The sequence below is a fragment of the Physella acuta genome, unplaced genomic scaffold (assembly GCF_028476545.2).
Source record: "Physella acuta isolate Inbredline_101_S28 unplaced genomic scaffold, ASM2847654v3 ptg000090l, whole genome shotgun sequence".
Taxonomy (NCBI): domain Eukaryota; kingdom Metazoa; phylum Mollusca; class Gastropoda; family Physidae; genus Physella; species Physella acuta.
Window position 1 is genome coordinate 1,622,776 of NW_026731610.1, and position 14,521 is coordinate 1,637,296.

The window sequence follows — 14,521 nt, forward strand, 5'->3', positions numbered from 1 at the left end:
ACCAAATAGATAAAAATACTGTCTTTTGTTTGGTATTTGTTGAAATAAGTATTAAAAATATACTTTCATGTATTAAAAATGTAAAAGCAAAAAACAAATTAAATTTTAAAAAATACTAGTATGTGATATACATAGAAAACAGTAAAATATAAATGAAAAAATGTGCACACCTTGTCTCCTTTATCTCCAGATGGACCTCGTGCACCATTGTCACCTTTGACACCACGAGGTCCTGGATAGCCAACAGTACCTTGCTGACCAGGGGGACCCTGCATTACAAAAATGTGTCATTTTCTACATTGTTCATTTATGAGTCTAAATCCACAATTAAATAATGTATACTGGACCCTACAAAACAAAAATATGTTATTTCCTTAATATTCCATTTGTGAAACAAAAAATAATAAAAAATAGTCTATATTTTTAAAAGAATTGTGTTACAACTATTTAAGTTTCAAAAATTAAAAATAAATAGTCTACAATATAAAAAGAATTGTGTTACAACTGTTTGTTTCAAAAACCAAAATTAATAGTCTACAATTTAAAAAGAAGTGAGTTATAACTAAGGTGAAAAGAAAAATTTCAATACTGACCACGTCACCTTTAGCTCCAGCTGTTCCTGGAGAGCCTTGAATACCCTGTGGTCACAGAATTGTAGAAATCAATTTAAAAGACTTTTTGAATACTGATACTTAAATATTAAATTTATAGTTTGATAGTTAGTGAGGGGGTTTGTTTTATATATTCTAGTACAATAAAGTAAATCACATGAGTGTTTTTTGTAAAGTTAATTTTTGTATCAATAAAATTAGGCTTTATAATAGGCCTATATAACATCTAGAGAAATATTATTTTTCTATATTTTAAATTAATCTAATTTTTGCACAATAATGTTTACTTACACTTTAAATTAAAGAACTACAAACAAAAAATATACTTTGCTATTTAAACTAATATTAGAACAATTCTTTAAATAATTAAACTTGGTAATTGGTTAATAACCTGAAATTAATATAAAATATTTTGGAGAGCTATAATTAAGAGGTTTACAGCACAGCTGGTGATACTTACAGTTGGTCCCATGGGTCCAGGAATACCAGGCAGGCCAGGTTTTCCAGTAGCACCAGGGATTCCTGCAGGTCCTAGAGGTCCTGAAGGGCCAGGTGGACCCTATTAAGTAAATTAATTCAAAATTAAATAAACCATTGTTTTTTGTGCTCACATTAAGCATTTGTATTGTTTATATTATTATCAAAATAAATAAAGTAAATGCCAACAATATTTGAAAGAAAATTTGAAATATATTTTTAAAAGTTTTTTTTATTGTGTAATATAGATCTAGTAAACATAATTAAAAACAATTTTTTGCATGCAATATTTATTTGAAAAAAATATGAAATTCATTTTAAAATATTTTTTAATCTAATGCAATATTGTATACACTATTATCAAAATAATTTTCAACATGCCAACTTAATTTACAAAATAAATCTGAACTTAATTTTTTTTTAAATTTGTGTTTTTTCTAAATACATTAATATTACTAATATTACGCCTACCAGTTCATACTCAAATTATTGTCAATAAACACACGAGTAACTTACCACTTGTCCAGGTGGGCCTGTCTGACCAGGTGCACCAGGTGACCCCATAGCTCCCTAGTAAACATAAACCATATAATTAATAATTACTAATGAGCATTATATAATATTCTCTATAGCGTCATATTTAAAAAATCATAAATATTTTAGATTTCCGTATAGTCAGTTCAACAAATGTATTGAATTTTCAAAATATGAAACTGTGCTTACCACATCTCCTTTAGGACCGGCTGGACCTTCACCTCCTGGTAGACCCTGGAGAAAATTTGAAACAGGCATACACATTTGATCTGCATCATTTTATTACATCTTAAATAAAAATTGATACTATCTTAAAATTGAAAAATAAATGGCATGTATATTACAATTAAATTACGTCAGCATAAACACTAAAAATTTAATTTGAAATTCCTATAAAAAAAAATGAAATTCTTTTAAAATATTTTTTTCCAATATATACTTTGTACTGTGTGTGGTAAACTAAACTATTGAGAAAATTGTTTCAGATGGGCTTAAACCTGTTACTTACAGGGGCACCAATAGGTCCAGGTCTTCCTCTAGGTCCAATAAATCCACGAGGTCCCTAAAAATGTCATTAAATACATATTAAAATTAATTACCATTTTATTATTTTAAAAAATGTTTTTAAAGAGTTCAAACCTTATAAAAGGCATATTTAGCACAGAATATCTACAGTATAAAAAGTCTTACCATTTCTCCAGGTGCACCAACTGGCCCAATTTCTCCTGGATCTCCCTGAGCAAAAAATAATTCACGTTAGAATTAAAATCTGTTTGAAAAAATGCTCATTTATGTCTAGTTATCTTAGGCAATAATATTTCACTAAGTATTTTTTTATTCCAGATCTTGGACTTCACCCTGCCCTTTGTCAATTACCCCTCATCCACTGATTACGTACCCAATCTCTATTTCCCCCCCCCCCCCCAGGTATTCCCCCCCCCCCGTCATAGATGTTATCTGGGAAGGGAGAAACCCAGCATTCTAACCTTACAGACTTATAAAAAAAATAGTTCTTTATAAGTTGCCTGAACATTAAATAGAATGCCAAGCAGGAAAACTAGGAAAAGTAAAGAATAAGTTTATTCCATCAAAAAACATTTGCTAACCCTAACATTAACATCACCTTACTGTTATGATAAGGGTCAAATAATGTCCTAATCCAAACTTTGGATGAGTGGCAATATCCAGGGGGTAATGTAAAGAGGGTAATGGGCAGAGGGTAATATACCAGGCTGTAATTGACCAGAGGATAATTGACCAGAGGGTATTGGACCACAGGTTAATTGACCAGGGGGTAATTGAACAGGGGGTAATTGACCAGAGGGTAATTGACCAGAGGGTATTTGACCAGGGGGTAATTGACCAGGGGGTAATTGACCAGGGGGTAATTGACCAGAGGGTAATTGACCAGAGGGTAATTGACCAGGGGGTAATTGACCAGGGGGATAAAAGTCCTACTCTAAACTTTGGATGAGTGGCAATATCCAGGGGTTAATACACAGAGGGTAATTGACCAGATGGTAATTGACCAGAGGGTAATGGGCAGAGGGTAATTGACCAGGGGGTAGTTGACCAGGGGGTAGTTGACCAGTGGGTAATGGGCAGAGGGTAATTAACCAGGGTGGTAATTGACCAGAGGGATAATGTCCTACTCCAAACTTTGGATGAGTGGCAATATCCAGGGGGTAATGTAAAGAGGGTAATGGGCAGAGGGTAATGGGCAGAGGGTAATTGACCAGGGCCTAGTTGACCAGGTGGTAATTGACCAGAGGGTATTGGATCACAGGGTAATTGACCAGGGGGTAATTGACCAGAGGGTAATTAACCAGAAGTTAATTGTCCAGGGGGGATAATGTCTTGCTCCCTTTTATTTCAAACATCTTTAGAGATTTAAAAATTAAAAAAAAAATCAATTACTTGTTCACCATCTTGTCCAACAGCACCAGGTTCTCCAGGTGGGCCAGCATCTCCCTGGGAGAAGAGAAAGTTGTATGAGCCTATGTCTTATTTTTTGTAAAAAGTGTCTTAGATTTGAATAATTTTGTGGAGAAAATAATGTTTTATTTAATATGAATATATCATGTCAATTTTATTAAAGTAGATTAAATTTTTATAGTTTTGAAGAGAAAATAGAATGCTTTTTGTATGAGCATATGTTGTTTAAAAAATTTACTGATTTAATAATTTTATATAGATAGTAGAATGCTTGTTTTCTTATTTTTATAACTTAATTATACAAAAATCACCATTCCCTGATAGTTTTATTTTAAAATAGACTGTTTTGTTTAGAATATTTTAAACCTGATATTAAAAATGACTTACCCTTTGACCTTTTTCACCAATCATACCAGGGATTCCAGCAAAGCCAGGCAGACCCTAATTTGAAATTTAAACAAGTTTAATTAAAATCTGCCTTATAATGTGATCCTAAGGTAGGTGGTATGGTGTATTCTTCATAACAGTGGTAAAAAATGCCAAAATAATGGATAAATCTTAAAAAGGGGTGGTAGATTGTGAAATAGTAACCAAGATTACTGGATAATGTCATTGCTAAATCTATCCTATCTCTCACAGAACTAACCATTATACTAGCCCTAGAGTCCAATGTTCAGCATTGGATGCAGAAATACACAAATAATTTTTATAATGTTGATTTAACATTTGTTACTTTTATGTTTAAACATTTCAAACAGCCAAACTTAGCATCATTAAGACAGTTATTTATTTAATTAGTAATACCCTTTCACCAGGAGGTCCCATAATTCCTCGTTCTCCATCTTTGCCTGTTCGTCCCTGGAGATGCAAAAAATACATCATTATTTATTCACCTAATTATATTGTGTTATACAAACCTTTCTGCTTGCTTTTTTTCTTCTTTATTCTTAATTGTAATATATTGTAGGGGATTTAGCTCAGGCACAATTAAGCAATACGTGTCAGCATGTTATGTTGGGTATGGCCCATCAACCTTAGCCTGCTTTTCTTGCTGGTTTTGCTTCCATACTCTTTGTGCAGCCAAGAAAAATTTGCAAGTTGCAGTTGTTTGATTTTGGAATTTTCTCTCCCAGATGGGTTTGCTGTTCTCACCAAGCTAATGAGTTTCATCTAGCTGGGTTCTGAACTCGACACTTGTCATGTGAACTCATGCCTGACCAGTTTTTATTTTATTTTAATACTAATTTAAATTTCATTAGAAATAAATTATGAAATATAATACAATTTCAGACAAATAAAATATGCATCAATCTTAGAAACATGAATTAATAATTTCAAAGATGAAAGAAAGGAATAACATACACGTTTTCCAGATGGTCCGGGGAGTCCAGGCATGCCCATAGAACCCATGGGACCCTGAAAAAAATAAGGGAAGTCAATGAAAATATATGCAGCAGTTTAAAATATCATTGACTGCTTGTCATTGTAATTTCATTAATTTAAAAAAAAAATTTCTTAAATTTTATTAATTTTTAACAACAGGGAAACATAAATGAACACTCTAAATAGAAAAAAAGAAATCGCTGGAAACCTACCATTTCTCCACTGTTTCCAATGTCTCCCTTTTCACCAACAGGTCCAGGGGGTCCCTGTGTAGAAAAGAAAATCCCATTAGACATAATTTATATAAATCTATAGGTCTAGCCAAAATAACGCATAGGCTACATACATTTTTATTTTTTGCTTTATTTGAATCCAATAAAATAAAGCTTTTTTTTTATTTTACTTAAGTGGTATATGTTTAAGTGCATATGTTTAAATTGATTTTTGAATTTATTGTAATTAACATAACACTGAATCGGAATTAAAAATCAGAAATAAAGGAAAAGAGGACGTCTGAGAAGACCTGGAAATGAGACAATGAATAAGACAACAATAAGATTTGATAACCTGGTGATAGTTGGAGAGACTAGCCCAAGTAAGTGACAAATTGATTAGGGTCTTTAAAAAGGTTACTGGTACAAAAAACATAATGGTTAGAATGTAGAGTAGAAGATGACACAAACCATACATGATGGCTACAGACTAGGTCGACTTAACATTATGACTATTTATGACACTTAACAATTGTAGATCTAGTTATAGAGTAGGTCAGCCTAACACTAATACACATTGAACATAGTTATAGAGTATGTCAACTTAACATTATGACACTTATCAATTGTAGATTTAGTTATAGTAGGTCAGCCTAACACTGTAATAAACATCAAATATAGTTATAGAGTAGGTCAGCCTAACACTGTAATAAACATCAAATATAATTATAGAGTAGGTCAGCTTAACTCAAGGCCAACCATACTAGAAAATGGCTATAGACTTGATTAGTTTAACACTATGATATAAGACAGACAATTGTTATAGAGTAGATCAGTTTTAAACTATGATTTAAACTATGGTTTAACACTTTGATATAGACCAGACAATAGTTTAACACTTTGATACAGACCAGACAATGGTTTTACACTATGTCACAATTTAACAGATACAAGACAGTCAATGATTATAGACTGAACCATCTAACAATTTCACACAGAAAAATGGTTCAACACTCTGATACAGACCAGACAATGGGTACAGACTGGATGGGTTTAACAATTTGACACAAAACAATGGTTTAACAATTTGGCACAAACAATGGTTTAACAATTTGACACAAAACAATGGTTTAACAATTTGGCACAAAACAATGGTTTAACAATTTGACACAAAACAATGGTTTAACAATTTGACACAAAACAATAGTTTAACACTATGTCACCACTTAACACTCCAGACCTCACCATCAACAGCATGTTATTAAATTCATTTGTCGATGTTCGAATCCCTGAGGTCAGCGACATCATCTATCAGTCAACTTACCACTCGACCAGGTAGCCCGGACATTCCCTGAGGCCCTGGCGCTCCACGCATGGCCAGCATGTGTTGGTCAAGCATTGACCGGAACTGTTCCACATGGTTGCCTTGGGCATTGTCCCAGTTTACCTACAGAGAATTTTTTTTAAATTAAAATTATCGCATTTTAAATCAAACATTGATACTGAAAAATAAAGAAATACAATTTTAATGTTGTATGACAGGCAACAGTTGTGCATACATGGACATGCCTTTACGGCTGATCAAATGCATAGCGCAACATATAAAATAAACAGGCTACAAAACAAGACTATAGGCTCGTTAACACTAAACAGAATCTATTACTATCTACAGTGTAGACTAAACTATCTAAACAAACACTGGCTGTTTTACTGGGTAACACTAACAGTCATGAATAGCTTATATTTTCTGTATAATCATAGTATGTAGATAAGTATAATAAATAATAACGGCACTATCCCTTATACAACCTTAATTGGTTGTGCATATTAGAAGGATATAGACTATAGACTATTGTAAATAGAACAATATAGTATATGTATATAGATTATAGACCAATGCCATACAGCTGTTTGTTTTCTTTTAAAGTTAGATCTAGTCTAGAATCTAGATCTAGCTAGAGTCTAGGCCCTATATTTTATTTTTGTAAAATGTCTAATATTCCAAATGAATGACAAACTAAAAATTACTAATAGAGTCTACTACAATTCATTAATCATGATTAGACGTTTAGTAAAAAAAAGACTAGAAGACTAAATATTTAGTAAATAATACTTAAACTTAAACACATTGATTGATTCATTAGTGATTAGTAATTTAAATGATTAGTGAGTGATTGTCCACCCACCCCACCCCAAAATCTAAATATATGTAGCCTACTAAAAAATACTAGATCTAGATTTTCTAGATCTAGAATAATCTAGATCTATTTTAATATACTAGATCTAGATCTAGGCCTATATATTACTATATAATAGTGTTAACTGTTAGCATGATGTAAAGTGTGTAATAATTCTATTCATAGCAGTTTAAAACTAATTCGCGGTGTTTCACTGTTTACATAGGTCTGTGCCGGAATGAGATCCTAGTATCCGCCAACTGTGGTAAACCCGTGATGGTGAGTTATCTCATTGCCTGTTGGCCATCAGAAGAGTTTCTTCCAGGCATCTCTTTGGGGGGGGGGGGGGGGGGGTCGAAGTTCCCCCCCCCCCGAAAAAATTCTTACGCCCTCCCCCCGAACGAAATGAAATTTATATAATGTATATAGAAAATATATACTTTTAACAGTGTCCGCCCCCCCCCCCCCCCGAAAATTTCAAGTGCCCCCCCCCCCCCGGAGAAAAAAAGTCTGGAAGAAACACTGGCCATCAGACCACCAGTACTGACTGACCACTACTGAGGTGTTAGGAGACACGCTAGTTTTAGCATTAAGGTGTTAGGAGACACCCTAGTTTTAGCAAAGATGTGTAAGGAGACACGCTAGTTTTAGCACTGAGGTGTTAGGAAACACCCTAGTTATAGCACAAACTAGTGTAACGTCGATACTGAGGTGTAGATCATACAAATTCGCCCCCACTCGTCTCATATATAAAAATCCTGGAAACCCCATAATACAAAGAGAGATTTCTGGGCGTATAAGGGTAGAAAACAAAACTTAATATATGCTTGGTAATGTGCCAGTAAATAGCGATTACCAGTTATTTCCCTTGCACAAATAAAACATCAAATAAGGGAAACAACATAAAATAAATTGCCAGAAAATCTGAAAATAAAATACATTTCAAAATAAATTAATCTCTAAACATTACTTTATTACAGCACCAATTAAAATTATACTATCTGTTGTGTACTGATTTCTATATTTAGAAAAGTACACTTAAGTTTTACTATATGGCCTACACGAAAACTAAACACTTTCAAAGTTTTTCAACATGATTTTTTATCATAGCTGAGACACATCGCTTAAGTTATATCTGGGCTGATAAACAAATCCATTAAAAAATTTTGGATCCCTTAAATGGGCAATAAGAACAATATAATTGGATCAGCACCATTTATGCATAGTCTACAATGAAGGGGGGATTGTATAATTAATCAATGTATTGTTTAATAAACCGATTGTTTGAAATAACTGACAACATTGATACCTTGTGTGCTATACATTATGGATCAAGTTAATTATATTATATAAGTAAGAAAGGAACCAACAAAAACAATTTAATTGTTTAAAAAGAATAAACAGCTTATTAGGCCAATAATCAAGCTATTATTTATGTTACAAAAAAATAATCAAAACTGATGTGAAACCTATAGAAGGAAATAAATTATACTTGTTCCAAAAAAATAATCAAATTTGATATGAAACCTATTAAAGGAAATAAAATATACTTGTTTTTATATGGAACGTAAAATGTGTCTTGGTGTCTAAACATCTAGATTCTAATCCATTTAACTTCCTTATTCTTTAAAAAAAAAAAACAATAAAAAAACCAACGACCCATTACAAAACGGCGATCTTCTTCTTCATTCTTAATTTTAGTATTGGGAAAGATTCCCTCCAACACAATTGAGTGTTACGTGCCAACTTGTTATGCACCATATGGTCGTCGACTCCGATTTTAGCCTGCTTTTCAAACAGTTTCTCCCATGAATTTTTGGACGGGAAGAGGGGGGGGGGGGAGGTTTGGGTTGGAGCCCTCTCCCCCTCCCCGCCCCCCCCCCCCCCCGATAAAATTGGAATCTATATGAAAAAATGCATACTTTTCTCAATATCCGACGACTCTCCCTTCCGGAAAATTTGTCCCCCCCCCCCCAAAAATAATATAAAGATCAAGTGTGCCCCCCCCCCCCCCCCCCGGAGAAAGAAGTCTGGAAGAACACTTGCTTTAAATGGCGTTGATATTTAAATATTTTGAGTGCAGGGCAAATAAGATTTGCGGTCATAACTGATTTGATGTGCAAATTCTACTTAAGCCGCTGTATACACATTATGTAGGCTTCTACTTTATCGAGAACGATTGTAAGCCGTAAAACAGTGGTTCTTAACATTTTTGAAAATACCGAACCCCACCAGTTTCATACGCGCATTCAACGAATCCTTCTTCAAAGCTATATCTTCCACCAGAGACGTAGCAAGGGGGGGGGGGGGAGGCGGGGGGGGGGGGGGGGGAACATATGTCCCCGGGCGCCGACCTTAGGGGGGGGGGCGCCATATTGAAAGTTTGAGGGGGGGGGGGTGAAAATGAAAAGTTCGAGGTGGGGGGTGCAAATCGAAAATTTGCTCCCGAGGGGGGCGCCAAATTGAAAGTATGTCCCCGGGCGCCGGGAAGGGTCGCTACGCCTCTGTCTTCCACACAGACAAAATCCAATCGTGAATCACATGAGTTGGGTCTGTGTCTTGACCTCCGCCGGAACCCTGAGACTGTCTCACCGAACCCCTAGGGTTCGACCGAACCTAGGTTAAAAACACTGGCCAAAAAGCATGCAGTATAGCTGGTTACGATTCCTGTTTTCACCAGATGGTGTATAAAGTTTTAAACTGCTGAGCTTAATGGAAACACAAAGACGTGTATGGTGTATAAAGTTTTAAACTGCTGAGCTTACTAGAAACACAAAGACGTGTATGATGTATACAATTTTAAACTGCAGAGCTTACTGGAAACACAAAAACGGGTATGGTGTGTAAAATTTTAAACTGCTGAGCTTACTGGAAACACAAAGACGTGTATGGTGTATAAAGTTTTAAACTGCTGAGCTTACTGGAAACACAAAGACCTGTATGGTGTATACATTTTAAAACTGCTGAGCTTACTGGTTCACAAAGACGTGGAATGTGTATACAGTTTTAAACTGCTGAGCTTACTGGAAACACAAAGACGTGTATGGTATTTAAAATTTTAAACTGCTGAGCTTACTGAAAACACAAAGACGTGTATGGTGTGTAAAATTTTAAACTGCTGAGCTTACTGGAAACACAAAGACGTGTCCTGGAGGTCCAGCCACACCATTGGCACCTGGTATACCATCTCGGCCTCCAACACCCTGTAGAAGAATGGCACGGTTGTTTTAAAAATAGACAAACTCTTGCAAGTGATATCAAAATATATAAATAAATACATCGAAAAATGTGTAAAGTAAAGGCGAAAAAATGATCAAATAATAGAAGCTTATAATTAAAAAAAAAACAACAAAAAAAAATTAATAAGTTGGATTGAGTTGTTTTTAAATTTAATATTGTAAAGGCTGGTATTTGTTTTAAAAAATAAAACATGGTTTATTTTAATTTTACTATTGGTGCTATAAGATTCATTCTAACGCAACGTTGTGCTCAACAAACTTACTTTATAAAATTTGATATTTTTGATGAAGAACAAGTTTGTAAAACTTGTCGTTAGGTTTTTTTTTTTACACTATTCCATATTGAGGCACAAAATGAATGTGATTATATTTTGATGGTACGAACAGATTAGCTAGATTTTATATTATAGTTTAAAATACATATGAATATCTCCCCCCCCCTTTCCATCAGCCCACACATTCCAACCCCACCCGCTTCCTTGTAAATAAAATATAGTTGTGTGAATGGGCAATAATGAAACACTAAACAATGGATTCGACTGACCAGGAGGTATTTTGAATTGTTAAAATAATTTTGTAATGATAATTTTATTTTACCTGATCTCCTTTTAAGCCAGGTGGGCCAGGTGATCCACGCTGTCCCGGTGGTCCTGGTGGTCCCTGTAGAAAAATTACACAACCATTATATATATAAATAAATAAATATATATATATATATACATATATATACATATATATATACATATATATATACATATATATATATATATATATATATATATATATATATATATATATATATATATATATATATATATATATATATATATATGTATATATATATGTATATATATATGTATATATATATATGTATATATATATATATATATATATATATATATATATATATATATATATATATATATATATATATATATATATATACATATATATATATATATACATGTATATATATATGTATATACATATATATATATATATACATATATATATATATATATATATATATATATATATATATATATATATATATATATATATACTATATATATATATATATATATATATATATATATATATATATATATATATATATATATATATATATATATATATATATATATATATATATATATATATATATATATATATATATATATATATTACGAGTCCTAAGTTAAAGGCAATGGGATAATTTCTAAACTGAAGTTCATAATACTTTAAGCATATAAGCCTATAGCAATTGACTTTTTTCTCTTAAATGTCACCATATGATCAGTCAAGCATGAACATTCAGTGTACCGTGACAGCATGACAAGTACTTACAAATCTGTAGGTGACGGATGTCATTTCAGCTGAGCCATACTCCAACGCCACAGAGGACTGTAAGATTGGACACAAATTAAAACAAAATTTAAAATATAGGGAGAAATAAAAATATGAAACAAACAACAAGCTGAAATAAAAACACATTCGGCAGTACATAATTTTAAAGATTTGTAGATAATTAAAGATTATATTTAAAATTTTACAAAATAACACATTATTATAGAATTAAATCGACGTGAATAAATTAGCAATCTGAAAAATAAAACAAATTATTTAAAAAACACGTGTTTCAAAACAAGGTAATGAAATCAGAGCTGAACTTCATTTTCTGCGTTTCACAAACACGTAAATAACAAACCCTCCCCACTCCCCACCAAAAACTAATCGCCAAACTTACACCCTACTCCAGTACTAATTGATAATATAATTCTATAAAAACATTATTTTCTAACTACAAAACATAATATGAGTCGTATGCATTATCACGCACTCGCCACAAGCACCATTAACTGTCCGGAAAGTCAAAGTTTCCCCCAATTAAACGTAGATTATGGACCTCTTATACCTGTATGTACAGCTCAGAATAAGGCGTACAATTAACATCATACTTGAAAAAAAAAAAACCAAATACATGATAACCGCGTCTGAAACCAATAAAATCTTACGTATAAGGCATTTAAAAAAAAAGTATTTATTCTTCAATCAGATCAAGACTGAAATTCAATAGGGCGATATGCTAAAAGTCGTCATTTGACAATAGCAATTCACAAAACAATAGCAGATAAACTGGGATATTATAGCCAGCAAACGGTAATGGATCGGGCACGACATGAACTATTGTCTACATCTCCAGGCAAGAAGAACTGGAGCTTTCAATGAAAGAAAAGTGGGCCGGCCTAAGCAGCCTTGTAGAAAGACAATGAAAGGAGAAGCAAGGGCTGCTGGGCTTACGTGGGCTGAACTAAAGAGAGCTGGACAAGCGAGTGGAGAGGTGCAGCTGCAGATCTTTGCTCCTGATGGGCTTCAAGTAAGCGGAGTATTGTTATATTCTTGAAAACATATGAGAAAATACTTTTTTAAATATATGATTTTTTTTCCAGAAATTCCACGCTGCGTCCAAACTTTTATGAGAAAATACTTTTTAATACAAGATTTTAGAAATTCCAACAATGCAGCTTCCATGCCTTGTAATGTATATTCCATCTCCAAACTTTTATGAGAAAATACTTTTTAATACAAGATTTTAGAAATTCCAATAAGGCAGCGTTCATGCCTTGTAATGTATATTCCGCCTCCGCGCATCATTACTCTACATAAACGTATAGACTAAACGCAAGTATCGCCAACCCCTTCTCCACCTTGTATATTCCATTTCTACGCATCATTACTCAACATAAAATAAAGACTTAACACAAGTATTCCATCTCCACGCATCATTACTCAACATAAAGTAAAGACTTAACACAATTATTGCCTACCCCCTAATGCTTTGAAAATCCACGCATCAATACTCAACATAAAGACTTAACATAAGTTTTCCCTACCCCTTCTCAAACTTATATATTCCATCCCCCATGCATCATTACTCTACATAAAGACAACACAAATATTGCCTACCCCTTCTCCACCTTCACTAGTGGTGTAGTTGTGCACCTCAATCCCCGATGTTCTAGACGATGATGAGGACGACGATGAAGACGATGACCACGATGATGAAGATGATGATGAAGATGAACGTGCGTATTGATGTGATATCATATACGGCAAAGGCGTATCGCAGTTGGGTGTGTACTTCTCACAGTGTTCATAGGCGGCGCCTGGGTCGGGGATGATGAGTAAATCTTGAATGTCCAGCTAGAGAAATAGATAACGAAAGTTAAGATGCATTTCATTGTGTTTTGAATCAATATAGATTTAACTACAAACCAATTATAAAATTAAATTAATATTTTTATTATCGATACATTTAATTAATATTTAAAAAATATGTTTTAAGTAATTATGGGACGGTGTGGTCGGATGGTAGAGCGCATGGCTGCGCGCCCAAGGTATCTATTTCGGATCTCGGCCCGGACTCGAGACTGTAAAACATCCCTGAGTCCACCCAGCTCTGGAGTGTACTTGACTCAGTTAGGGAAACTAAAGCCGGCTGACCACTACACCTTCATATGCCTAGTCAAGAAACATCATTATGAACTCTACTTCATCTGCCCTATGGATCGTTCCGTATGAAAGGGGAACTCTAGTTATTTTCACTTTAAGTTATTTAAATTAAAAAGTGAATTTTTTGATAGATTAGGAGTTTTGTAAAGCTTATAAAAGAAATATTTGACGCAGCCCTTAAATTCAACAGAATACAATAGCTAGCAAAAGTTGCTTTTACGTGGATTTTCGTCAAATGCCTTATCACAATGTAAGCTTAAAGATTCGGTTTTTAAATCGTGTTTTGAAATGTATATGAATAAGTATAAAATGCATAAAAATAATCGACCCCGACGAGACTCGAACTCGCAATCTTCTGATCCGAAGTCAGACGCCTTATCCATTAGGCCACGGGGCCATCTATTCACAATAGAGTACAATATAACACGTATACAAAATTA

General features: G+C 33.5%; 1 protein-coding gene and 1 non-coding gene across 2 annotated transcripts in view; both read right to left on the reverse strand.

Moving 5' to 3' along the window:
• LOC131928094 (collagen alpha-1(I) chain) overlaps positions 1-14,521 on the reverse strand; it is a 64,179-nt gene that overhangs the window by 20,202 nt on the left and 29,456 nt on the right. Inside the window, exons 5-21 of the mRNA XM_059284015.1 lie at positions 13,536-13,772; positions 11,916-11,972; positions 11,166-11,228; positions 10,458-10,532; positions 6,477-6,599; positions 5,153-5,206; positions 4,920-4,973; positions 4,362-4,415; positions 3,945-3,998; positions 3,540-3,593; positions 2,313-2,357; positions 2,131-2,184; positions 1,812-1,856; positions 1,605-1,658; positions 1,072-1,170; positions 594-638; positions 171-269 (exon numbers count right to left, since the gene is read on the reverse strand). Coding sequence (XP_059139998.1) covers positions 171-269; positions 594-638; positions 1,072-1,170; positions 1,605-1,658; positions 1,812-1,856; positions 2,131-2,184; positions 2,313-2,357; positions 3,540-3,593; positions 3,945-3,998; positions 4,362-4,415; positions 4,920-4,973; positions 5,153-5,206; positions 6,477-6,599; positions 10,458-10,532; positions 11,166-11,228; positions 11,916-11,972; positions 13,536-13,772 — 1,266 coding nt within the window. The remainder of the gene's footprint in view (positions 1-170; positions 270-593; positions 639-1,071; positions 1,171-1,604; positions 1,659-1,811; positions 1,857-2,130; positions 2,185-2,312; positions 2,358-3,539; positions 3,594-3,944; positions 3,999-4,361; positions 4,416-4,919; positions 4,974-5,152; positions 5,207-6,476; positions 6,600-10,457; positions 10,533-11,165; positions 11,229-11,915; positions 11,973-13,535; positions 13,773-14,521) is intronic.
• Trnar-ucg (transfer RNA arginine (anticodon UCG)) lies at positions 14,406-14,478 on the reverse strand. Its single transcript has one exon. It is a non-coding gene; the product is annotated as a tRNA-Arg (tRNA).